This window comes from Hemitrygon akajei, chromosome 12, assembly GCF_048418815.1.
Source record: "Hemitrygon akajei chromosome 12, sHemAka1.3, whole genome shotgun sequence".
In the NCBI taxonomy this organism is placed as follows: domain Eukaryota; kingdom Metazoa; phylum Chordata; class Chondrichthyes; order Myliobatiformes; family Dasyatidae; genus Hemitrygon; species Hemitrygon akajei.
In genome coordinates this window covers 5,309,561-5,333,229 of record NC_133135.1, presented here as the reverse complement: position 1 = coordinate 5,333,229, position 23,669 = coordinate 5,309,561, and the positions used below count along the sequence as shown (strand labels likewise).

Below are 23,669 nucleotides of genomic sequence, written 5' to 3'. Positions count from 1 at the left end.
AATTTATAATAATAAATAGAACAGTCAATGTAATATAGAGTACACTCAAATCAGCGTGAGTTTTCATAAACAAGAGAAAATCTGCAGAAGCTGGAAATCCAATTAACAAACACAAAATTCCGGAGGAACTCAACAGGCCAGACAGCATCCATGGAAAGGAGTACAGTCAACATTTTGGGCTGAGACCCTCGATCAGGACTGGAGAAGAAAGATGAGGAGTCTGAGTTAGAAGGTGGAGGGAGGGGAGGAAGAAACACAAAATGATTGGTGAAACTGGGAGGGGGGAGGGGTGAAGTAAAGAGCTGGGAAGCTGATTGGTGGAAGAGATAAAGGGGGAATCTGATGGGAGAGGACAGAAGACCATGAAGAAAGAGAGGGGAGGGCGGTGAGCACCAGAGGGAGGTGATGGACAGGCAAGGAGATAGGTGAGGGAGGGAAAAGGGAATGGGGAATGGTGAAGGGGGGAGGCATTACTGGAAGTTCGAGAAATCGATGTTCATGGCATCAGGTTGGAGGCTACCCAGACAGAACATAAGGTGTTGCTCTTTCAACCTGAGAGTGGCCTCATCACAACAGCAGAGGAGGCCATGGATGGACATGACGGAATGGGAATAGGAAGTGGAATTAAAATGGGTGGCCACTGGGAGATCCCACTCGTTCTGGCAGATGGAGCATAGGTGCTCGGCTTAACGGTCTCCCAATCGAAGCCTGGGAGGCCACACCGGGAGAACCAAATACAATAGATAGAAACATGGAAAACCTACAGCACAATACAGGCCCTTCAGCCCACAAAGCTGTGCCAAACATGTCCTTACCTTGGAACTACCTAAGCTCACCCATAGCCCTCTATTTTTCTAAGCTCCATGTACCTATCCAGGAGTCTCTTAAAAGACCCTATCATTTCCGCCACCACCACCGCTGCTGGCAGCCCATTCCAGGCACTCACCACTCTCTGTGTTTTAAAAAAAAACAAACAAACAAACAAACAACTTACCCCTGACATCTCCTCTGTCCTTACTTCCAAGTACCTTAAAACTGTGCCCTCTCATGCTAGCCATTTCAGCCCTGGGAAAAAGCCTCTGACTATCCACACGATCAATGCCTCTCATTATCTTGTACACCTCTATCAAGTCACCTCTCATCCTACATCGCTCCAAGGAGAAAAGGCCGAGTTCACTCAACCTATTCTCATAAGGCATGCTCCCCAATCCAGGCAACATCCTTGTAAATCTCCTCTGCACCCTTTCTATGGTTTCCACATCCTTCCTGTAGTGAGGCGACCAGAACCGAGCACAATACTCCAAGTGGGGTCTGACCAGGGTCCTATATAGCTGCAACATTACCTCTCGGCTCTTAAACTCAATCCCACGATTGATGAAGGCCAATGCACCTTATACCTTCTTAACCACACAGTCAACCTGCATAGCAGCTTTGAGTGTCCTATGGACTCAGACCCCAAGATCCCTCTGATCCTCCACACTGCCAAGAGTCTTACCATTAATACTATATTCTGCCATCATATTTGACCTAAAAAAAGGAACCACCTCATACTTATCTGGGTTGAACTCCATCTACCACTTCTCAGCCCAGTTTTGCATCCTATCAATGTCCCACTGTAACCTCTGACAGTCGTCCACACTATCAACAACACCTCCAACCTTTGTGTCATCAGCAAACTTGCTAACCCATCCTTCCACTTTCTCATCCAGGTCATTTATAAAAATCACAGTAGGGGTCCCAGAACAGATCCCTGAAGCACTCCACTGGTCACCAACCTCCATGCAGAATATGACCCATCTACAACCACTCTTTGCCTTATGTGGGTAAGCCAATTCTGGGTCCACAAAGCAACGTCCCCTTCAATCCCATGCCTCCTTACTTTCTCAGTAAGCCTTTCATGTGGTACCTTATCAAATGTCTTGCTTTAATCCATAAACACAACATCTACTGCTCTACCTTCATCAATGTGTTTAGTCACATCCTCAAAAAATTCAATCAGGCTCGTAAGGCACGACCTGCCTTTGACAAAGTCATGCTGACTATACCTAATCATATTATACCTCTCCAAATGTTCATAAATCCTGCCTCTCAGGATCTTCTCCATCAACTTACCAACCACTGAAGTAAGACTCACAGGTCTATAATTTCCTAGGCTATCTCTACTCCCTTTCTTGAATAAGGGAACAACATCCATAACCCTCCAATCCCCCAGAACCTTTCCCATTCCCATTGATGATGCAAAGATCATCGCCAGAGGCTCAGCAATCTCCTCCCTTGCTTCCCACAGTAGCCTGGGTTACATCTCATCCAGTCCCGGTGACTTATCCAACTTGATGCTTTCTAAAAGCTCCAGCACATCCTCTTTCTTAATACCTACAGACTCAAGCTTTTCAGACGACCCTAGCAGACTCACAGGTGACGTGTTGCCTCACCTGGAAGGACTGCTTGGGTCCCTGAATGGTAGTGAGGGAGGAGGCGTAGCACTTGTTCTGCTTGCAAGGATAGTACCAGGAGGGAGATCATGGGGAGAGATGAATGGACAAGAGAGTTGCGTAAAGAGGGATCCCTGTGGAAAATAGCAAGTGCTTGATGGTGAGATCCGTTGGAGATGGCAGAAGTTTTGGAGAATTATGTGCTGGATGTGGAGGCTGGTGGGGTGGTAGGTGAGGACAAGAGGAAGCCTATCCCTGGTAGGGAAGCGTGAGGATGAGGTGAGGGCAGACCTACGCAAAATGGAAGAGATGCGATTGAGGGCAGTGTTGATGGTGGAGGAAGGGAAACCCCTTTCTTTGAAGAAGGAACACATCTCTTTTGTTCTGGAATGAAAAGCCTCATCCTGGGAGCAGATGTGGTGGAGATGGGGTAATTGAGAGAAAGGGATGGTGTTTTTACAAGCAACAGGGTGGGAAGAGGTATAGTCCAGATAGCTGTGAGAGTCCGTGGGTTTATAAAATACATCAGTAGATAAGCTGTCTCCAGAGACAGAGATAGTGAGATTGAGAAAGGGGAGGGAGGTGTTGGAAATGGACCAGGTAAATTTGAGGGCAGGGTGAAGGTTTAGAGGCAAAGTTGATGAGGTCGATGAGCTCTGCATGGGTGCAGGAAGCAGCACCAATGCAGTCATTGATGTAGTGTAGGAAAGCTGGGGACAGACACCAGTGTAGGCCTGGAACATAGACAGTTCCAGGTAACTGACAAGCAGGCAGGCAAAGCTGGGACCCATATGAATGCCTATGGCTACACCTTTTGTTTGTAGGAAGTGGGAGCCAAAGGAGAAATTACTAAGAGTGAGGAGAAGTTCAGCTGGATGGAGGAGAGTGGTGGTGGAGAGGAACTGGGTTCATCTGGTATCCAGAAAGAAACGGAAAGCTTTGAGACTTTCCTGATATGGGATGGAAGTGTATAGGGACTGGACATCCATAGTGAAAATAAGATGATCGGGGCCAGGGAATTTGAAATCATTGAAAAGATCAAGATAGTGTTCATTTGTTCATTGTCCATTCAGAAAACTGATGGTGGAGGGGAAGAAGCTATTGAGTGTGTCTTCAAGCTCCTATATCTTGTCCTTGATGAAGAAGGGAGCATGTCCTTGTTGGTGGGGTCCTTAATGATAGATGCACCTTCTTAAGGTATTGACTTTTGCCAGGCTCGAGAAAACATACAGTAGACTGAAAACTTTCTTTGGAAACCTCTCACTGAAGACAAAGGGACCTCTGTGATTTACAACATCTGTTTGACATTATCAACACACACAACACATTCCACTCCGCTAACTGTTGCAGACTCCCAGAACGGGTTCTAGGAGACCACCTGCCACTCACTGTGCCGAGCGTGTGAGAAAACCAGCCAATTGGCAGGGACTCAACAGGCTGTCACCTGGCTAATACATAGCTGAGTGGGAGGGAGAGGGAGGGCAGGAAGTGGAGGCATTTCTTAAACCTATTCTGGGCCCATAGCAATAACTGGATTAATGTGATAATATCCTCTTCTCATTGCTACATCAAGGAGGAGGGACAAGAAACTAAAGACACACACTTAACTGTTGTCTATTCAGTATTTCAGGAATATCTAAGTGGTCTTGTATGCATATTGTGTGATTTTTGCATTCTTGTTTGTCTAAATAATTCATGGTGGGTTATATGTATAAAGACGGGAATAGTATACATCATCACGCTACCGTGTGATGCGTGCAAGCCTCGCTTAAAGTAAACATGAAGTTAGACCTGCATTTTGGACTCCTGTGTATTTCTGTGAACTAGTTTAACATTTCAAAGTTACAAAACATAACATCAACGTTTCAGGAACAGCTTCTTCCCATCTATTATCAGACTTCCAAATGGACAATGAACCCATGAACACCACCTCACCATTTTTTCTCTCTTTTTGTACGATGTACTTTATTGAATGTTTATATTATATCAATAGTTATTGATTAGTTTTGTTTGTTTATTGAGATGCAGCACAGAAAGGCCCTTCCAGGCCTTCGAGACACTCTCCCAGCATCCCTCGATTTAACCCTCACCTAATCACAGGGCCATTTACAATGACTAATGAACCTACCAACCCATACATCTTTGGACAGTAGGAGGAAACTGGAGCACCCAGAGGAAACCCACACAGTCACGGGGAGAACGTACAAACTCCATACAGACAGTGGTGGGAATTGAACCAGGGTCACTGGTACTGCACTATGCTAACATGCTGTCCCATTGCATTGCAATATATGGCTGTCACAAACCAATACTTTTCACCACATATACCACTAATTTTAAACCTGATTCTGGGGATGGCAGCAGCAACAATAACCAGATTAACAGGACGCACCCAGTTTCGACAAGTACATATTCCGGCGAGAAGGAAAGGTCATAAAACAACTGGAGTTGTTTTCTCTGGAGCGTCGGAGGCCATGGCAAAACAGGGCCGAAGTTTATAACATTATGAGAGGCGTGGAGAGGGTAGAGAGTCAGAGAATTTTTGCCAGTGTGGGTATGTCTAGTACTAGAGCACATAGTTTGAAGTGAGAGGAAATGCTCTCTGTGGCCACTTTATTGCGTACACCTGTATAGCTGCTCATTAGCGCAAATATTAAAGAACAGGACAGGCCCTTCAGCCCATGTTACTGTGCTAACCCTTTAACCTACTTCAATAGCAATCTAACACTTCCCTCCCACATAGTTTCCATTTTTTCTATTATCCATGTGCCTATCTAAGAGTTCCTTAAATGTCCCTAGTCTATCTGCCTCTACCACCACCAAGCACCTACCACTCAGGGTAAAAACAGAACTTCTCACTTCTCCCCCTATATTTCCCTCCAATCACTTTAAAATTATGCCCTCTCATCTTAGCCGTTTCTGCTCTGAGAAAATGTCCCTGGATGTCCACTCAAACTATGCATGCCTCTTATGATGTAGGATGAGAGACTCGGTCTGTTCAGTTTGTATTTACTGGAGTTTAGAGTAATACTGTTACTGCGCTAGTGATCGGGGTTCAAATCCTGTTGCTCTCTGTAAGGAAGTACATTCTCCCTGTGACCACGTGGGTTTCCTCCCAGTCCAAAGTCTTACCAGTTAGGTTAATTTGCCAGATGGTGTAATTGGGCGGCACAACATTGTGGGCCGAAGGGCCTGTACTGTGCTGTAGTGTTCAATGCTTGATGTTCACTGTCACATGACGCCTCTTTCCCAAATACTCACAGCTAGACATATTCAGCTAGGGTTCCCTTGTTCCTATTACATCTCGTAAATATTTTGCCTACCGCTTTTAAACCTCTCGTGTCGAGTTGACTGGTGACAGGGCAGACCCACCAGCTCTCTGTCCAATGTTATAACCACCCTGTGCAGTTAATCAATACAGAATATTCAGCTACCGCATCTCGTTTGCTGACATGGTCCCTCTGACTCGTCTCAGAGCTGTGAGCTTATCATGTACTTATCACCAGAGTTAACAAATACCGATGTGAGATGTACCGAGCTTGTTCAAAGCTCTGCTTTTGGTGGTAGCAAAATGGACTTCTTCATGTGCTGACGTTACACTGCCATCTAGTGTGTCAGTGAGTCTTCCTTCTGAAACCCAGTGTCTGCAGCCCGAACTTTGTCTGCATGTGGGTGTATGTGTTTCTATCTGTGTATGTATGTGTGTGTTTATCAATATGTCTATCTGTTTGTAACTGTGTGTGTATGCGTCCATAGCTCCTTATTAACGTCGGTTTGCATGTCTGTGTCTGTGTGTGTGTGTGTGTAACTCTGTGGGTGTAATTGTGTGTGTGTATAACTCTTGTACACTTGTAACCCCCTACAATTCGAACACTGACAACCAATCGACAGATGACCCAACAGCCACAGCTCTACACACCGTCCGTACACAACTGGAGAGGAAGGATGCTTGTGTGAGAATACAGTTCAGCATTCAACACCATAATTGTCTCCAGGTTTGACAAGAAGCCCAGAGACCTCGGCCTTCACCCTGCCTTGTGTAGCTGGATCCTGGACTTCCTGTCAGATTGCCGGCAGGTTGTAAGAGTGAGCTCCTTCACCTCTGCCCTCTGACCCTCAACACAGGTGCCCCTCAGGGCTGTGAACTAAGTCCCCTCCTATACTCCCTGGATACCCATTACTGTGTCGCCACCCACAGCTCCAATCTGGTAATTAAATTTGCTGACAACGCTACACTGATTGGCCTAATCTCATAATAATGAGGCAGCCTACAGAGAAGAAGCCATCACCCTGACACAGTGGTGTCAAGAAAACAATCTCTCTCTCAATGTCGCAGAAACAAAGGAGCTGGTTGTGGATTACAGGAGGAATGGAGATGGGCTAACCCCTATTGACATCAATGGATCTGGGGTTGAGAGGGTGAACGGCTTTAAGTTCCTCGGCATACATATCACTGAGGACCTCACGTGATCTGTACATATCAGCTGTGTGGTGAGGCACAACAGCACCTCTTTCACCTCAGATGGTTAAGGAAGTTTGGTATAGGCTCCCAAATCCTAAGAACTTTCTACAGGAGCACAATTGAGAGCATCCTGACTGGCTGCATCACTGCCTGGTATGGGAACTGTACCTCCCTCAATCACAGGACTCTGCAGAGAATGGTGCAGACAGCCCAGCGCATCTGTAGATGTGAACTTCCCATGATTCAGGACATTTACAAAGACAGGTGTGTTAAAAGGGCCCAAAGGGTCATTGGGGACCCCAGTCACCCCAATCACTATCTATTCCAGCTGCTACCATCTGGGAAACGGTACCGCAGCATAAAAGCCAGGACTAACAGGCTTCCAGGACAGCTTCTTCCACCAGGCCATCAGACTGATTAATTCATGCTGATACAATTGTATTTCTGTTATATCGACTATCCTGTTGTACATGCTATTTATTATAAATTGCACATTGCATATTTAGACGGAGACATAACATAAAGATTTTTATTCCTCATGTATATGAAAGATGTAAGTAATAAAGTCAATTCAATTCATTGTTTAACACCATGTGTGTAACACCGTGTGTATAATGCTGTATGTGTGACTCTGCGTGTATCTATGTGAGTGTGTCTGTGCCTGTGTATCTACACCTCTCTATTTGTGTGTGTGTGTGTGTGTGTGTGTGTGTGTGGTGTGTATCTCTGTGTATGTGTGTGCAGTGTGGGTGTATATGTGGTGTGCGTGTAATGTATCTGTGTAAGCAGTGTGTGTGTAATATATATCTGTGTGCAGTGTGGGTGTATGTGAGTGAGTAATATATATCTGTATGTGTGATGTGTATGTGTGCATGTGGTGTGTCTGAGTGTGAGTAATAGCTGCATGTGTGTGTGTGGTGTGCGTGGGTATGTGGTGTGTTTGTGTGCATGTGATGTGAGTGTGTAATATAGATCTGCATGTGTATGTGTGGTGTGGCTGTGTATGTGGTATGAGCGTGTGCATATGTTTTCAATGTGGTGTGTGTGTGTGTGTGTGTGAGTGTGTAATATACATCTGCATGTGTGTGTGTTTTGAAGACTTGCTCAGTACACATTAAAAGCCAAACATCTCAGTCGAGGGAACGATCTGGGGGCCTGATAGCTGGAGAACACATACAGTTCTCACGCTATCCAGCCCGAGGGGGGCAGAGGGTTCGGAACATGTTTCAACACGGAGGCTCCCTGGGACAGAAACCTGTGCCTCTTACTGTTGAGGGCAGATAAGAATGATCTCTCCTCAGGCGAAACCTTTCCATGTGCTGGGGCTGACAACGTACACATCGTCCTCCCTGAGTGACTCCGGGTACAGGGGAACCTGGGCAGCTGCAGGGATGCTGGAGTTTCTCTGCCATACAGATAGAAAGATGAAAGATTTGCTTCAGTTGTCAGAGTACCTTTGATCAAAATCTAGAAACAGAGAAAACAGATCACAGGTGATGTGAATCTCAATCCAGGTGGAGGAGTTGAATCTCTATTTTTTTTTAAATTTAAAGATCCAGCACAGTGACTGGTCCCTTCTGGTCCAATGAACCCATGCCGCCCTGTTACACCCATCTGACCAAATAACCTACTGACCCCTACATCTTTGGACTGTGGGAGGAAACTGGAACACCCGGAGGAAACCCACACGGTCACAGAGAGAATGTACAAACTCCTTACGGAGAGCAGCCGGAATTGAACCCAGCTCGCTGGCACTGTAAAGCGTTGCACTAACCACTGCGCTACCATGCTGCTTTCTGATGTCTAATACCAGAGTGCAAGCATTTAAGGTGAGAGGGGATAAGTTCAAAGGAGATGCTGGTTTGATTGAGAGGTTTGGATAGGTACGTGGATGGGAGGCGTAGAGGGCTATGGTCCTGGTGCCAGTGGGACTCAACAGAATAATAGTTCAACATGGACTAGATGGGCAAAAGGGTCTGTTTCTGTTCTAGAGATGTGATAGGCAAGTTACTTTACACAGAGGGTGGAGTGTGCCTGCAATGCGTTGCCTGGGTTGGTGGTGAAGTCAACTACAATCAAGGCACTTAACAGGTTCTTAAGACGGGCACAAGGATGTTCAGAGAATGGCTAACACAAGGGACACTATTTTACGGTGATTGGAGGAGAGTATAAGGGTGTGAGAGGTAGGGTTTTGTTTACAGAGACTGGTGGGTGTGTAGAATGCCCTAGCAAGGGTGATGGTAGAGGTAGATATATTAAGGACATTTTAAAAACTCTGATAATCACATGGACGATAGAAAAATGGAGTGTTATGTGGGAGGGAAGGGTTAAATGGCGACACTGCAGGCAGCTAACAAAACTACTAATAATTCCACTCAATATACTTTTTCAGAATGACAATCACTGTAAGCTGCAGCCTGTGATTTCCTGCTGTGAGGGGTTATTTTGAACTATCTGTAAGAACTCGTATTTTTGTGCTGCCCTGAAATATTTAGCAACGGGACTCTCAAGAATGCAGGTACAGCTGCAGCAGCAGGGCCCAGGCTCAAGGATGGACAATGAACTGATTTGAATGAAATAGCCTCCAAGCTACATTAAAAAGATGAAGGTATTGAGGCCAACAGTGGAGGACAAACTGGTGTTCAGCTCACTGCTTTGTGAGGTTTGACTCACCTCAGCACTGAACTGACTCTGCAGCTGGGACCCTCAGCCATCAGCACTCGTCTTAGTGCTGAACCTGGCTCCGTGACTGGGGCCCCCGTCTTAGTGCTGAACCTGGCTCCGTGACTGGGGCCCCCGTCTTAGTGCTGAACCTGGCTCCGTGACTGGGGCCCCCGTCTTAGTGCTGAACCTGGCTCCGTGACTGGGGCCCCCGTCTTAGTGCTGAACCTGGCTCCGTGACTGGGGCCCCCGTCTTAGTGCTGAACCTGGCTCCGTGACTGGGGCCCCCATCTTAGTGCTGAACCTGGCTCCGTGACTGGGGGCCCCGTCTTAGTGCTGAACCTGGCTCCGTGGCCCCAGCCATTGGCACCCATCTTAGTGCTGAACCTGGCTCCGTGACTGGGGCCCCCGTCTTAGTGCTGAACCTGGCTCCGTGGCCCCAGCCATTGGCACCCATCTTAGTGCTGAACCTGGCTCCGTGGCTGGGGGCCCCCGTCTTAGTGCTGAACCTGGCTCCGTGGCCCCAGCCATTGGCACCCGTCTTAGTGCTGAACCTGGCTCCGTGGCTGGGGCCCCCCGTCTTAGTGCTGAACTTGGCTCCGTGGCTGGGGCCCCCAGCCATTGGCACCCGTCTTAGTGCTGAACCTGGCTCCGTGGCTGGGGGCCCCCATCTTAGTGCTGAACCTGGCTCCGTGACTGGGGCCCCCAGTCATTGGCACCTGTCTTAGTGCTGAACCTGGCTCTGTGGCCCCAGCCATTGGCACCCGTCTTAGTGCTGAACCTGGCTCCGTGGCCCCAGCCATTGGCACCCGTCTTAGTGCTGAACCTGGCTCCGTGGCTGGGGCCCCCAGTCATTGGCACCTGTCTTAGTGCTGAACCTGGCTCCGTGGCTGGGGCCCACAGCCGTTGAGTTCCTGGACCAGTTGCAGTGTTGAACTGGCTCTGTGGTACTGAACTCACTTTCAGGGACCCTAGTTCATGTTCTGTGAATTATTTGTTTGCTTTTTTTTAAATTGTTTGCACAATTTGTTCTTTTTCACACATTGAATGTTTGATGTTCTTTATGCTGTGGGGTTTTTCATGGATTCTATTGGGCTTCTTTGTTTTGTGACTGCCTGCATGAAAATGAATCTCAATGTTGTATATAGTATACATACTTTAATAATAATTGTACTTTTAACACTGAATTTAATACATATAGAAACACTCAGCAGGTCAGAGAGGAACAGTCCATGCCTCATTCCCACATTAACCTTTTCGCAGCTACAAGTTCAGCAAAACATCATGGACTGAAGGGCCTGTAATGCTCTATGTTATAAGTTGATAGATACTTGCAAGTGTGTCAAATGTTACAGAAAGAAGGCAGGAGAATGGTGTTGAGAGGGAAAATACACTCTGTGGCCAGTTTATTAGGCACTGCTGCTCATTACTGCAAATATCTAATCAGCCAATCATGTAACAGCAACTCGATGCACAAGAGCATGCAGACATGGTCAAGAGGTTCAATTGCTGTTCAGACCAAACATCAGAATGGGGCAAAGTGCCAACTCAGTGACTTTGGCTGTTGGTGCCAGACAGGGTGGTTCGACTGTCTCAACAACTGCTGATCTGGTGTTTTCATGCGCAAGATTGTGGGCAAATACGCCTTGTTCATGAGGGATGTCAGAGAAAAATAGCCAGATTGGTTTAAGCTGACAGGAAGGCGACAGTAGTTCAAACTGACGTTACACAGTAATCTCTAAACACATGTCAAACATTAAAGTGGAAGGTCTACAGGAACAGGAGGAACCTAATAAAGTGGCCGCTGAGTATAAATCAGCCATGATCGAATGGTGGAGCAGACTTAATGGGCCCAGTAGCCTAACTCTGCTCCTGTGTCTTATTGTCTATTCAACGCCCCTACCAACGAAGGCAAGCATGTCAAATGCCTTCCTTACGACTTTACTCACTTACATTACGGACAAATTCCGGTAGCCATGATGGTAACATAGTTTTTGTTAATGATGTTTACATGTTATCTGTGCTGTGTGTGACTGTTGGTACAGAAGTTTTGCACCTTGGCCCCAGAGGTTTAGCTGTGTTCATGTGTATGGTTGAACTTGAACTCGTTACATATTCAACATTCAGCAGACTAGGAATGCTGGAAAAAATACCTTTTAATAGTAAATACATGAAGAAAGTGGATCATGTTGTTAAGGTGCCAGTTCACCAGCTACACAACAGAAAATGTGACCAGTCAACCTTCCGTTTGAGCAGTACTCTCTTCACTGCACCGTGCCCGAAAAACATCACACGATGCTTGTTAAATTAACAATGCGGTATCAAGTCTGTGTCACAACGTTTGATAGTTTGCCTGCTATTGGCACAGCTTAAGGGGATTTCTTCCCTATACATCTGAAGGAATCCAGTAATCTATACACACACACTTCACCGGATACTTAATGTTCCACACAGAGTTGTATGAGAAGCGTTTGGTGGCTCTGGGCCTGTACTCAATGGAGTTTAGAAAAATGAGGGGGGGGGGATCTCATTGAAAATTATCGCATTATGGAAGTGGTAGGATGTTTCTTGTAGTGGGAGAGTCTAGGACCAGAGGGCACAGCCTCAGAATAGAGGTTACGGGGAGAAAGTAGGAGAATGAGGTTGACAGAGATAATAAGTCAGCCATGGTGGAAAGACGGAGCAGAACTGATGGCCCAAATGGTCTAATGTTGCTCCATGTCTTATGTCCCTATGGCTGCGTCTTCCACACACAACTGACAGTCTGGCTCTGGCTTTGTGATGATAACGGAGCCTCTGGTTTGCGAGGACAGCAGCCACTATGATTGTGGACAAGCAGAAGGAACTCAGTGTATGCTACATTCAGCCACAGATCACTTCACTCCTTGAAGCAGAATTCCTGCCTGAGGATTCGCTTTTCTTCTTCAACGAAACTCTTCTCCCTGTTGGCCTGCCCCTCATTCCGTTTCCTCTTCTCCTTCTGCTGGAACGTCTCCACTTTACGTTTCTTGCCAGAAGGTTCCTCGCTATTCTCCTCATCTGAAAGGCAGAGAAAATACCTGTCAGTAACACCATAAGATATAGAAGCAAAATTAGGCTTCTGGCCCATCAAGTCTGTTCCACCATTCCGTCATGGCTGATTTATTATCTCTCTCAACCCCATTCTCCTGCTTTCTCCCCGTAACCTTTGATACCCTGACTAATCAATAATCTATCAACCTCTGCTTTAAATGTACCCAATGACTTGGCCTCCACAGCCATCTGTGGCACTGATTCACTACCCGCTGGTTAAAGAAATTTCTCATCTTTTTTATAAAAAGATGTCCCTTTGTTCTGAGGCTGTGCCCTCTGGCCCAAGACTCCCCCACTATAGGAAACATCTTCTCCACATCCACTCTATCGAGGCCTTTCAATATTCGATAGATTTCCATGAGATCCCCCTCATTCTTCTAAACTCCAGCAAGTACAGGCCCAGAGCCAACAAATGTACCTCATACATAAACCCTTTCATTATTGGAATCATTCTCATGAACCTGCTCTGGACCCTCTCCAATGCCAGCACATCCTTTCTTAGATAAGGGACCCAAAACTGCTCACAATACTCTAAGTAAATAATGATTTGGCATTTAATGATTGCACCTCAACACACTGTTGTAATGAATTGATCTGTATGGACAAGCTTTTTCACTGAACATCAGTACACGTAACAAAAATTTACCAATTATAAGTTACTGATGAAAATGGGTAGATGTGGTGATGGAGATGTGGAGATACGGTGTTGAAAACAGGGAAAGTGAGATGGGTGGGGGGTGATGGTGTTGGGGAGATTGGGAAATGGGCAGGTGAGCAGGGTGTAATGGGGAGATAGGATGACATTGAGCGCAAGTTTGTTGCTGCGACAACTAACTGGTATATCTCGCTCCTGTACACCCTCTCGTTTCCATCTGAGATTCTGCACATCTATATGGAGTGCTGTCGCAAGAAAGCAGCATCCGTCGTCAGGGGCCCCACCACCTGGGTCACGCTCTCTTCTCACTGCTGCCATCAGAAAGAAGGTACAGCTGCCTTAGGACCATCACCACCAGGTTCAGGAACAGAAGGGTAACTTCAGTCAACTTCACTCACCCCAACACTGAACTGTTCCCAGCTCAAGGAGGTAAAAACTGAGGAATGGGATTAGCCAAGCACACTCATTTGTCAATTGCTAGGAACTTTCAGACTATTCTAGTGGAATTCAGTACTGTGGCTTTCCAGAGATTTGCGTAAATATTGCTGTGTAGGCCAATTGTTTAATGCTGCTTTAAAGTGACTTTGGGATGATACCAGTTGTAGATATTACTATCGGGACAATGTATACTCTGTTCATGGTCCAAAGTTTTCAATTGCTCTTCTAATTCAGATATTTCTGGTGTTTTTCACTTACTCATTTCTGTACGGTATGTGTGTTTGGAATGGCGACATCTAAAGTTGTTCTTGATTGTATATCCAGCCGGTTATTATGGATTGTCCGATCTGTAATGACGGATCAGTCATAATATAATTTATAGGAAAACCCCAAGGCATTCTACAAGCATGTGAAGAGCAAGAGGATAAGACATGAGAGAATAGGACCAATCAAGTGTGACAGTGGGAAAGGTGTGTATGGAACCGGAGGAAATAGCAGAGGTACTTAATGAATACTTCACTTCAGTATTCACTGTGGAAAAGGATCTTGGTGATAGAAGTGATGACTTGCAGCAGACTGAAAAGCTTGAGCATGTAGATATTAAGAAAGAGGATGTGCTCTTTCAGCCCTGGGATAAAGCCTCTGACTATCCACATGATCAATGCCTCTCATCATCTTATACACCTCTATCAGGTCACCACTCATCCTCCGTCGCTCCAAAGAGAAAAGGAAGGATGTGGAAACTATAGAAAGGGTGCAGAGGAGATTTACAAGGTTGTTACCTGGACTGGGGAGCATAACATATGAAAACAGGTTGAGTGAACTCGGCCTTTTCTCCTTAGAGCAACAGAGGATAGGAGGTGACCTGAAATGGTTGCCACAAGAGGACACAGGTTTAAGGTGCTGGGGAGTAGATACAGAGGAGATGTCAGGGGTAAGTTTTTTATACAGAGTGGTGAGTGCGTGGAATGGGTGCCAGCAACAGTGGTGGAGGCGGATACGATAGTGTCTTTTAAGTGACTTTTGGAATAGTACATGGAGCTTAGAAAAATAGAGGGCTATAAGTAAGCCTAGTAATTTCTAAGGTAGGGACATGTTCAGCTCAACTTTGACGGCCGAAGGGCCTGTATTGTGCTGTACTCTAAAACTGGATCAAGGCTTGTATTTATAGTAAGGTATTTTGTCTTTTTCGAGTTTGTAATTTAAAGCAAGATTTTGGTGAATGATGCTGGCCACTTGATTGTGCTTGCATCATTATTTTTTTTTCTCTCTGTATTTGCAGTTTGTTGTCATTTGCGTACTGGTTGTCCGCCCTGTTGGTGCAGTCATTCATTGATCCTATTATGGTTACTGGATTTATTGAGTATGCCCACACGAAAATGAATCTCAGGGCTGGACATGGTGACATACGTGCTTTGATATCATGAACTTTGAACCGCTCAGTGCTCAATGTTGATTTTTGCACATTGGTTGTTGAGTGCAGTCTTTCATTGATTCTATTGTGTTCCTTTGTAGTTACTGTAAATGCCCACAAGAAAATGAACCTTGGGATTGTATATGGTGACATATATGTACTTTAATAATAAAATTACTTTGACCTTTGATTGGGGCTGCTGTTTATAAACCACACCCACCTGACCCAACGACCTCCGCTGCCTCGGCAGGTAGGCCGGATGTGCGCTGAGGAGCGTCCTCTCCGTTGTCCTGGTACATGCTGGACCACCTCACCGCCATGTCCGCACCTGATGGCGCCTTCCTCTCCTCCACTGTGTAGGTTTCTGGTGGCGGTACGGCATTGTTCTTCCACACCTTGAACTCCCTTGGTGGCTAGTGATTTGCAGAATATAAGAACATAAAATATAGGAGCAGAATTAGCTCATTTGGCCCATCGAGTCTGCTCTGCCATTTCATCACAGCTGATCCAATTTTCCCCTCAGCCCCAATCTCCAGTCTTCTCTCCGTATCCCGTCATGCCCCGACCAATGAATATCAACCTCTGCCTTAAATATGCATAAAGACTTGGCCACCATAGCTGCCTGTGGCAAAGAATTTCACAGATTCACCACTCTCTGGCAAAAGAAATTCCTCCTCATCTCCATTCTAAAAGGATGGCCTTCTATTCTGAGGCTGTGTCCTCTGATCTTAAACTCTCCCACCAGAGGAAACATCCTCCCCACATCCACTCCATCAAGGGCTTTCACCATTCATTAGATTTCAGTTAGGTTTCTGGTGAATACAGGCCCAGAGCCATCAAACACTCTTCATAAGACAAAGCATTCAATACTGAATTGCAGATTAAAAATGAACTGAGCAGCCACAGAAATGCGGATGCTTTCTCCTGAGTTTTCACTCATCCCAAAGTACCAGTTAAGCACTTGTATATCACAAGGTTGGTTTTGTGAAGCAATAGCTGCTTACTTTACAGCAACCTCCCGGAAGGTGCCATGCTCTCTCAGTGGTCAGAATTCTATCTCCTTTACCATTGCATTGGAGAGAAATAGGAAGAGACAAGTTAGCACGCTGCTATTACAGCTCAGGGCGTTCAACTCTGGCACTCTCTGTAAGGAGTTTGCATGCCCTCCCTGTGAACTCCCTGGGTTTGCTCTGGGTGTTCCAGTTACTCTGGTCTCTTCCCACAGTCCGAAGTGAGTTTTGAATATATTATGCTGGTGCTAGAAACATGGTGACACCGCACATCATTGGACTGTGTTAGTCAGTGTCGCAATTGCCACAGTTCAATGTACACTTTGATGTTTCTATGTACGTGTGACAAATAAAAATCATCTTTAAATGTTGGCCAGGACTTTTGGGTATCATCAACATTTCTAACTACCCAGCATAGGGCTTTGTTTTGATGTCTTGTTGCCCCACTCAATACCACCTGACCCTACCCTGAGACTACTGACCCCTGAACCTGGACCTCGCCCTGCGAATGGATCCTTCACTTCCACGAGAGGAGACCACAGTCAGTGAGGATCAGAAACAACAGCTGACGATCAACACTGCTGCACCTCAGGAAAGCATGCTTATCCCACTGCCCTGTTCTCTCTACACCCACAATTGTCAGCTAGGCACAGCTCAAACATCATCTATAAGTTTGTCGATGACATAACTACTGTTAGCAGAACTTCAGATGGTGACAAGAGGGTGTGCAGAAGAGAGATAGATCACCTCAGCTGGTTGAGTGTACCACTGTAATAACCTTGCACTCAAAGTAAGAACGAGGAATTGATTGTGGACTTCAGAAAGGGGAAGTTGTGAGAATACACACCAGTCCTCGTTGAGGGACCAGAAGTGGAAAGGGTGAGCAGGTTCAAATTCCTGGGGTGTCAACATCTCTGAAAGTCTATCCTGGCTAAACATATTGATGCAATTACAAAGGAGGTACAGCAGCAGCTATACTTCATTAGCAGTTTAAGATATGGTATGTCATCAAAGAATCTTACAATTTCTAGAGATGTACTGTAGAGAGCATTCTAACTGGTTACATCACCCTCTGGTATGGAGGGGCCACTGCACAGAATCAGAAAAAGATGCCAAAAGTTGCAGATTCGGCCAGGTCCGTCAGGGGCACTCGCCTACCCAGCATTGAGGACACCTTCAAAAGCCCATGCCTCAAAAGTCAGCATCCATCATTAAGCACCACCATCACCCAGGACAAGCCCTCTTCTCATTGCTACCATCATGGAGGAGGTACAGGAGCCTGAAGAAATGCTCAGGCACAGCTTCTTTCCCTCCTCCAGCAGACTTGTGAATGGACAATGTACATTACCACTCTAAATTTTCTACTTTATTGTTCTCTTTTTAGACGCTAACTCCGAGCCTCCGAGGAAGGCCACCGCTACAACCCACAACCTGGTCATCTCTGAAACCAAGGTACGTAGATGTTTCCAACAAGTGGACAGCTGCAAGGCTGCGGGACCAGACGGCTTCCCAGGGTGAGTACTCAGGATGTGTGCAGCACAACTGGCAGGTGTGTTTACAGACATTTTTAATCTCTCCCCCTCCCAGTGTAGAGTGCCCTCCTGCTTCAAATTATCCACCATTGTCCCCGTACCTAAAAAAAAACCCAAGGTAACATGCCTGAACAACTGGCATCTTGGCACACTCTCCTCAATAATAAGCAAATGCTTTGAGAGGCTGGTCAAGGATTACATCTGCAGCTTGCTACCACCCACACTGGACTCCCTACAATTCATCTACCGACACAACCGATCGACAGACAACACAATAGCCACAGCTCTACACATTGTCCTTACACATCTGGAGAAGAAGGATGCTTATGTGAGAATGCTATTCTTGGACTACAGTTCACATTCAACGCCATAATTCCATCCAGGCTTGACAAGAAGCTCAGAAACCTTGGCCTTGACCCTGCCTTGTGCAGCTGGATCCTGGACTTCCTGTCAGATCGTCAGCAGGTGGTAAGAGTGGGCTCCCTCACCTCCACCCCTCTGACTCTCAATACAGGAGCCCCTTAGGCCTGTGTACTAAGTCCCTTCCCTATATACCCATGACTGTGTCACCACCCACAGCTCCAATCTGCAAATTAAATTTGCCAACGACACTACATTGATTGGCCTTGTCTCAAACAATAATGAGGTGGCCTACAGGGAAGAAGTCATCTCTTTGGTGTCAAGAAAACAACCTCTCCCTCATCAGATTCACCACTCTCTGGCTACAGAAATTCACCATCATCTTCATTCTAAACGGACACCCCTCTGCTCTGAGACTGTGTTCTCTGGTCTTAGACTCCACCACCACAGGAAACATCCTCTCCACATCACTCTATCAAGGCCTTTCACCATTTGATAGATTTCAATTAGGTCACCCCTAAGTCTTCTGAATTCTGGTGAATACAGGCCCAGAGCCATCAAACACTCTTCATATGACAAGCCTTTCAATCCTGGACTCATTTTCGTGAACTTCCTTTGAACCCTCTCAGTAGTTTATAAAGTCTCAACATTACATCCTTGCTTTTATATTCTAATCCTCTTGAAATGAATGCTAATATTGTATTTGCCTTCATCACCACAGACTCAACCTGCAAATTAACCGTTAGAGACTACCTAATCCCAGAGGGACTCCTAAATCCATTTGCACCTCATTTTTTTTGTAGTTTCACTACATTTAGAAAATAGTCATCCCTTTCATTTCACCTACCAAAATGCATGAACATATGCTTCCCGAAACTGTATTCCATCTGCCATTTCTTTGCCCGTTCTCCTAACCCAAGTCCTTCTGTAGCCTCTCTACTTCCTCAAACCTACCTGCCCCAACACGATATTTTCATATCGTCTGCAAATATGGCCACATGCCAAATCATTGACATATAACATAGAATCGGTCCCATCACAGACCGCAGTGGAACACCACTAGTCAATGACAGCCAGCCAGAAAAGGCTCCTTTATTCCCATTCTTTGCCTGCTGCCAATCAGCCACTGATTAATCTATGCTAGAATCTTTCCCGTAATACCATGGGCTCCTAGCTTGTTAAGCAGCCTTATGTGTGGCACCTTATCAAATGCCTTCTGAAATTCCAAGTACACAACATCAACGATTCTCTTTTGTCTATCCTGCTTAGTATTTCTCCAAAGAATTCCAACAGATTTGTCAGGCAAGATTTTCCCTTCAGGAAACCATGCTGACTATGGCCTATTTTATCATGTGCCTCCAAGTACCTCATCATTAATAATTACTCCAACATCTTCCCAACCTCTGAGGTCAGACTAACTAGCCTATGGTTTTCTTTCTTCTGTCTTTCTCTTTTCTTGAAGAGTGGAATAACATTTGCAATTTTCCAGTCTTCCAGAACCATTCCAGAATCTCCACAATCTCTTCAGCCACCTTTCAGAACTCTAGGATGTACACCATCTGGTCCAGGTGACTTATCTACCTTCAGACTTTTCAGCTTCCCAATAATCTTCTCTCTAGTTATGGTAACTCCACATACCTCATGACCCCTGACACCTGGAACTTCCACCAAACTGCTAGTGTCTTGCTCAGTGAAGCCTGATGCAGTTCATCCGCCATTTCCTTGTTCCCCATTACTACTTCTCTGGCACCATTTTCCAGTGGTCCGATATCCACTCTCACCTCTCTTTTACACTTTATGTATCTGAAGAAATATTTGCTACCCTCCTCAATATTATTGGCCAGCTTACTTTTAGATTCCACCTTTACCTTCTTACTTATTTTCTTAGTTGCCTTCTGTTGGTTTTTAAAAGCTTTCCAATTCTCTGCTTCCCACTAATTTTTGCTGTATTATACGCCCTCACTTTGGCTTTGGCCATGTTAGCCATGATCGTGTCCAGAAAAGACTCCAATGATCCATAAATCTGAACCCCTGCTCCCTGTACCCATTCCTCAGCCACACACTCATCTTATTCCTGCCCTCAGTGGCATGTGGCACAGACAGCAATCCAGAGATCACTACCCTGGAGGTCCCATTTCTCAGCTTTCTTCCTAACTCGCTAAGATGGCTCTTCAGGACCTCCTCACCTTGTTTAGCAATGGCACTGGTGCCAATATGTACCTGGACTTCTGGCTGATCACACTCGCCCTTGAGAATGCCATGGACATGATCTGAGATATCCCGGATCCTGGCACCAGGGAGTCAATGTACCATCCGATGTCTCTATCACACCCATAGAACCTCAGCTCTGTTCCTCTGACTAGGGAATCTCCTATCAACACTGTTGTCCTCTTCACCTCTCTGCTCTTCAGACTCAGTGCCAGAGACCCGGTCATTGTGGCTTCACCCGGTAGGTCGTGCCCCTCTGGTATCTAAAGTTGTATACTTACTATTGAGGTGAAAGGTCACAGGTATTCTGCACTGGCCGTGCACGTCCCTTCCTCCTCCTGACAGTCACCCACCTACAGCATTCTAGCCTCTCCTTATTTATTTAACATATATATCTTGTAATTTTTAGTTTTTATTGCACTGCTGTGACAACATATGCTAATGATCCCAGTGGAATGCGTGGGATTTCTCCAGGCACTCTGGTTTCCTCTCACAGTACCGGTTAGTGTTTATTTCTTTATTTAGAGATACCACGTGAAGTAGGCCCTTCTGCCCTTTGAGCTGGGCCGCCAGCAACCCTTGACAACCCCAGTTTAAACCGAACCTAATCACAGGACAATTATTAACAACTAATAAACCTAGCTGTTACACCACTGAACTGTAGGAAGAACCCGGAGAATTCCACAAGGAGAAAGTACAGAGAGCTGGTTCATTCTGGTAGGTCAAATATGATGGCAGAATATAGTGTTAATGGTAAGACTTTTGGCAGTGTGGAGGATCAGAGGGATTCTGGGGTCCGAGTCCACAGGACACTCAAAAAGCTACTACACAAGTTGACTCTGTGGTTAAGAAGGCATATGGTGCATTGGCCTTCATCAATCGTGAGAGCCGAGAGGTAATGTTGCAGATATATAGGACCCTGGCCAGACCCCACTTGGAGTACTGTGCTCAGTTCTGGTCGCCTCACTACAGGAAGGACGTGGAAACCATAGAAAGGGTGCAGAGGAGATCTACAAGGATGATCCCTGGACTGGGGAGCATGCCTTATGAGAAGAGGTTGAATGAACTCTATCTTTTCTCCTTGGAGCAACAGAGGATGGGATTGCTGTACAAGATGATGAGAGGCATTGATTGTGTGGATAGTCAGAGGCTTTTTCCCAGGGCTGAAATGGCTAGCACCGAGAGGGCACAGTTTTAAGGTGCCTGGAAGTAGGTACAGAGGAGATGTCAGGGGTAATTTTTTTTTAAAAAAGAGTGGTGAGTGCGTGGAATGGGCTGCTGGTGACAGTGATGGAGGCGGATACGATAGGGTCCTTAAAGACAGGGGTCACCAACCTTTTTTGCACTGCGGAGGGGGGTTGCGGGTGTTAATCATGACCGGAATATAGGTAATGTCAACTATAAGTCACTTATAAGTGGCTAATACACTCAATTTCGTTTCTAAAAGGGTTTATCTAATGAATTTAATATTAAACACACTGCGCATGAATATAGTGATAAATCATTTATAACTCACTTATAAGTCAATAGCATCATAACATTTTAAGTAACGTTTGGATATTAAACACACAGCACATATTTTCCTCATATGAACATATAAAATCATTGCAACACACCAGTGAGAGAACAAGGTAAGGGCCAGAGGTCCCCGTACCGGGGCCACGGCGGTCACAGTCTGGAGAGAGCGGCCGACCGAGCGAGGAGTGCGACAGGGTTTGTGCCCACCCTCCTTGTAGGTAGGTAGGATCTATTGGCCGACAAAGGTTTAGCTCAAGGGATGACTTTCAGTAGATCGCAGCGAGGTAGCTGCTCCGCTACTTGTGAAACACTGAGCCCAAATTAGGTCATCTGCAAATATTTTAGCATCAGGTTCCCCACAAACATTCGGTGTGCTAAACAGGTTTAGAGGTAGCGCCCATCTGTCCATGCTCCAGGCCAGTAGCAACGGCACTTCTCGCCGGCCGAACAAGGCGGCCGCTTACCCGAAACCAACCAGTGATTCCTGGCGCAAGGGTATCACTGTGTTTAGGTGACTGATGACCTCGCATGGGTTCAAGTTCAACAGTGGGTGTGACAGGGAATGAGGAAAGGTGCAGCTAACTCATATCGTTTCCTCGCGGCCCAGTAGCACATGCTTTGTAGCCCTGTGGTTGGGGACCACTGTTTTAAGAGGCTCCTTGATGGGTACATGGAGCTTAGAAATACAGAGGGCTATGGATAGTTCTAAGGTAAGGGACAGCTTTGTGGGCCGAAGGGACTGTATAAAGATATGCTGATTCCACGATATACCCAGTCTCCACATCCCAGACTCCTCACGCTGCCCACAGATCCGGACATGGACCCGGACCCTTGCTCCGCCCAGAGCCTCTGGCCCCGCCCCTTGACGTGGCCACGCCCACGCCAGTTGCTCCGCCCACAGTACCTCTGAGTCCGCCCACGGACCTATGACCCCTCCTCTATGGCCCCCTCACCTCCTCCGGGGCTCGCACCAGCCGGCGCTCCCAGTCGATGCGACTTTTCCGTGGGTCGCTCAAGAAGCTGGGCCGGGACACGTGGCCGAACAGCTCTTCGGGGGCGGGGAGAGCGAGGCGTGGGCCCGGGAGCGCGTTGCTCTCGGCAGCCTGGGTTTCCGGCGAGACTGCCTCCGGCTCCGGTTCCGTGTCTGACTCCGAGTCCGAGCTCCCGTAGGCGGCGAAGTAGGACAGGGGGTCACTCGGCCCGTCCGCCATGCTGACCCTCAGCGCCGTTCAGAGCGGCAAGTAGCAGCCCGAGGCGGACAGTTGAGTATAGAGATCCCACTACGTCCCCCTCTGCCGGTTGGCGCCCGTAGCTGCTGCATATTCCTCCTGGTACTGCGCCCTCTGCCGGTTGGCGCCTGTACTTATACAGACCTCCTGCTATGGCCCCTTCTGCCGGTTGGCACCTGTACCTGCACAGACCTCCTGGTACGGCCCTCCTCTAAATTGAATTCAATTTATTACTTGCATTCTTCATATATGTGAAGAGTAAACATTACATCTCCGTCTAAATGTGCAATTTATAGTAATTTGCAATAAATTCTATGTACAACAGGATAGTCAATATAGCATAGAAATACAATAGTATCAGTGTGAATTAATCAGTCTGATGACCTGGTGGAAGAAGCTGTACTGGAGCCTGTTGGTCCTGACTTTTATAGTGCGGTACCGTTTCCCGGATGGTAGCTGCTGGAACAGTTTGTGGTTGGGGTGACTCGGGGCCCCCAATGATCCTTCAGGCCCTTTTTACACACCTGTCTTTGTAAATGTCCTGAATAGTGGGAAGTTCACATCTACAGCTGTGCTGGGCTGTTCACACCACTCTCTGCAGAGTCCTGCGATTGAGGGAGGTACAGTTCCCAGACCAGGCAGTGATGCAGCCAGTCAGGATGCTCTCAATTGTGCTCC

At 46.5% G+C, this 23,669-nt stretch overlaps 1 protein-coding gene and 1 long non-coding RNA gene across 3 annotated transcripts in view; one reads left to right on the top strand and one right to left on the bottom strand.

Moving 5' to 3' along the window:
* LOC140736686 (uncharacterized) overlaps positions 1-23,669 on the top strand; it is a 53,412-nt gene that overhangs the window by 16,518 nt on the left and 13,225 nt on the right. The window contains exon 2 of the long non-coding RNA XR_012100992.1: positions 17,529-17,658. This is a non-coding gene — a long non-coding RNA (uncharacterized lncRNA). The remainder of the gene's footprint in view (positions 1-17,528; positions 17,659-23,669) is intronic.
* Positions 11,694-23,085, bottom strand: c12h1orf52 (chromosome 12 C1orf52 homolog). 2 transcript variants are annotated; one of them, XM_073062513.1, is made up of 4 exons: positions 22,716-23,085; positions 15,355-15,547; positions 13,979-14,067; positions 12,458-12,594 (listed from the first exon to the last, which is right to left on the bottom strand). In XM_073062513.1, exons 1-3 carry the CDS (start codon positions 22,971-22,973, stop codon positions 13,979-13,981), a joined length of 540 nt encoding a protein of 179 aa, XP_072918614.1. In that variant the 5' UTR covers positions 22,974-23,085; the 3' UTR covers positions 12,458-12,594. The 2 variants fall into 2 exon arrangements, with proteins under 2 accessions (XP_072918613.1, XP_072918614.1); XM_073062512.1 differs by lacking the exon at positions 13,979-14,067 and having other exon boundaries at positions 11,694-12,594; positions 22,716-23,080.

What these genes read in the sequence shown, in the direction of transcription:
- c12h1orf52 (XM_073062512.1), bottom strand. Translation starts at nt 22,973, where the DNA reads ATGGCGGACGGGCCGAGTGACCCCCTGTCCTACTTCGCCGCCTACGGG. An exon ending in TGGTGCGAGCCCCGGAGGAG is followed by an intron (nt 15,548 to 22,715) that starts GTGAGGGGGCCA and finishes GCAAATCACTAG; the next exon opens with CCACCAAGGGAGTTCAAGGT. An exon ending in AGCGGAGGTCGTTGGGTCAG is followed by an intron (nt 12,595 to 15,354) that starts GTGGGTGTGGTT and finishes TCTGCCTTTCAG; the next exon opens with ATGAGGAGAATAGCGAGGAA.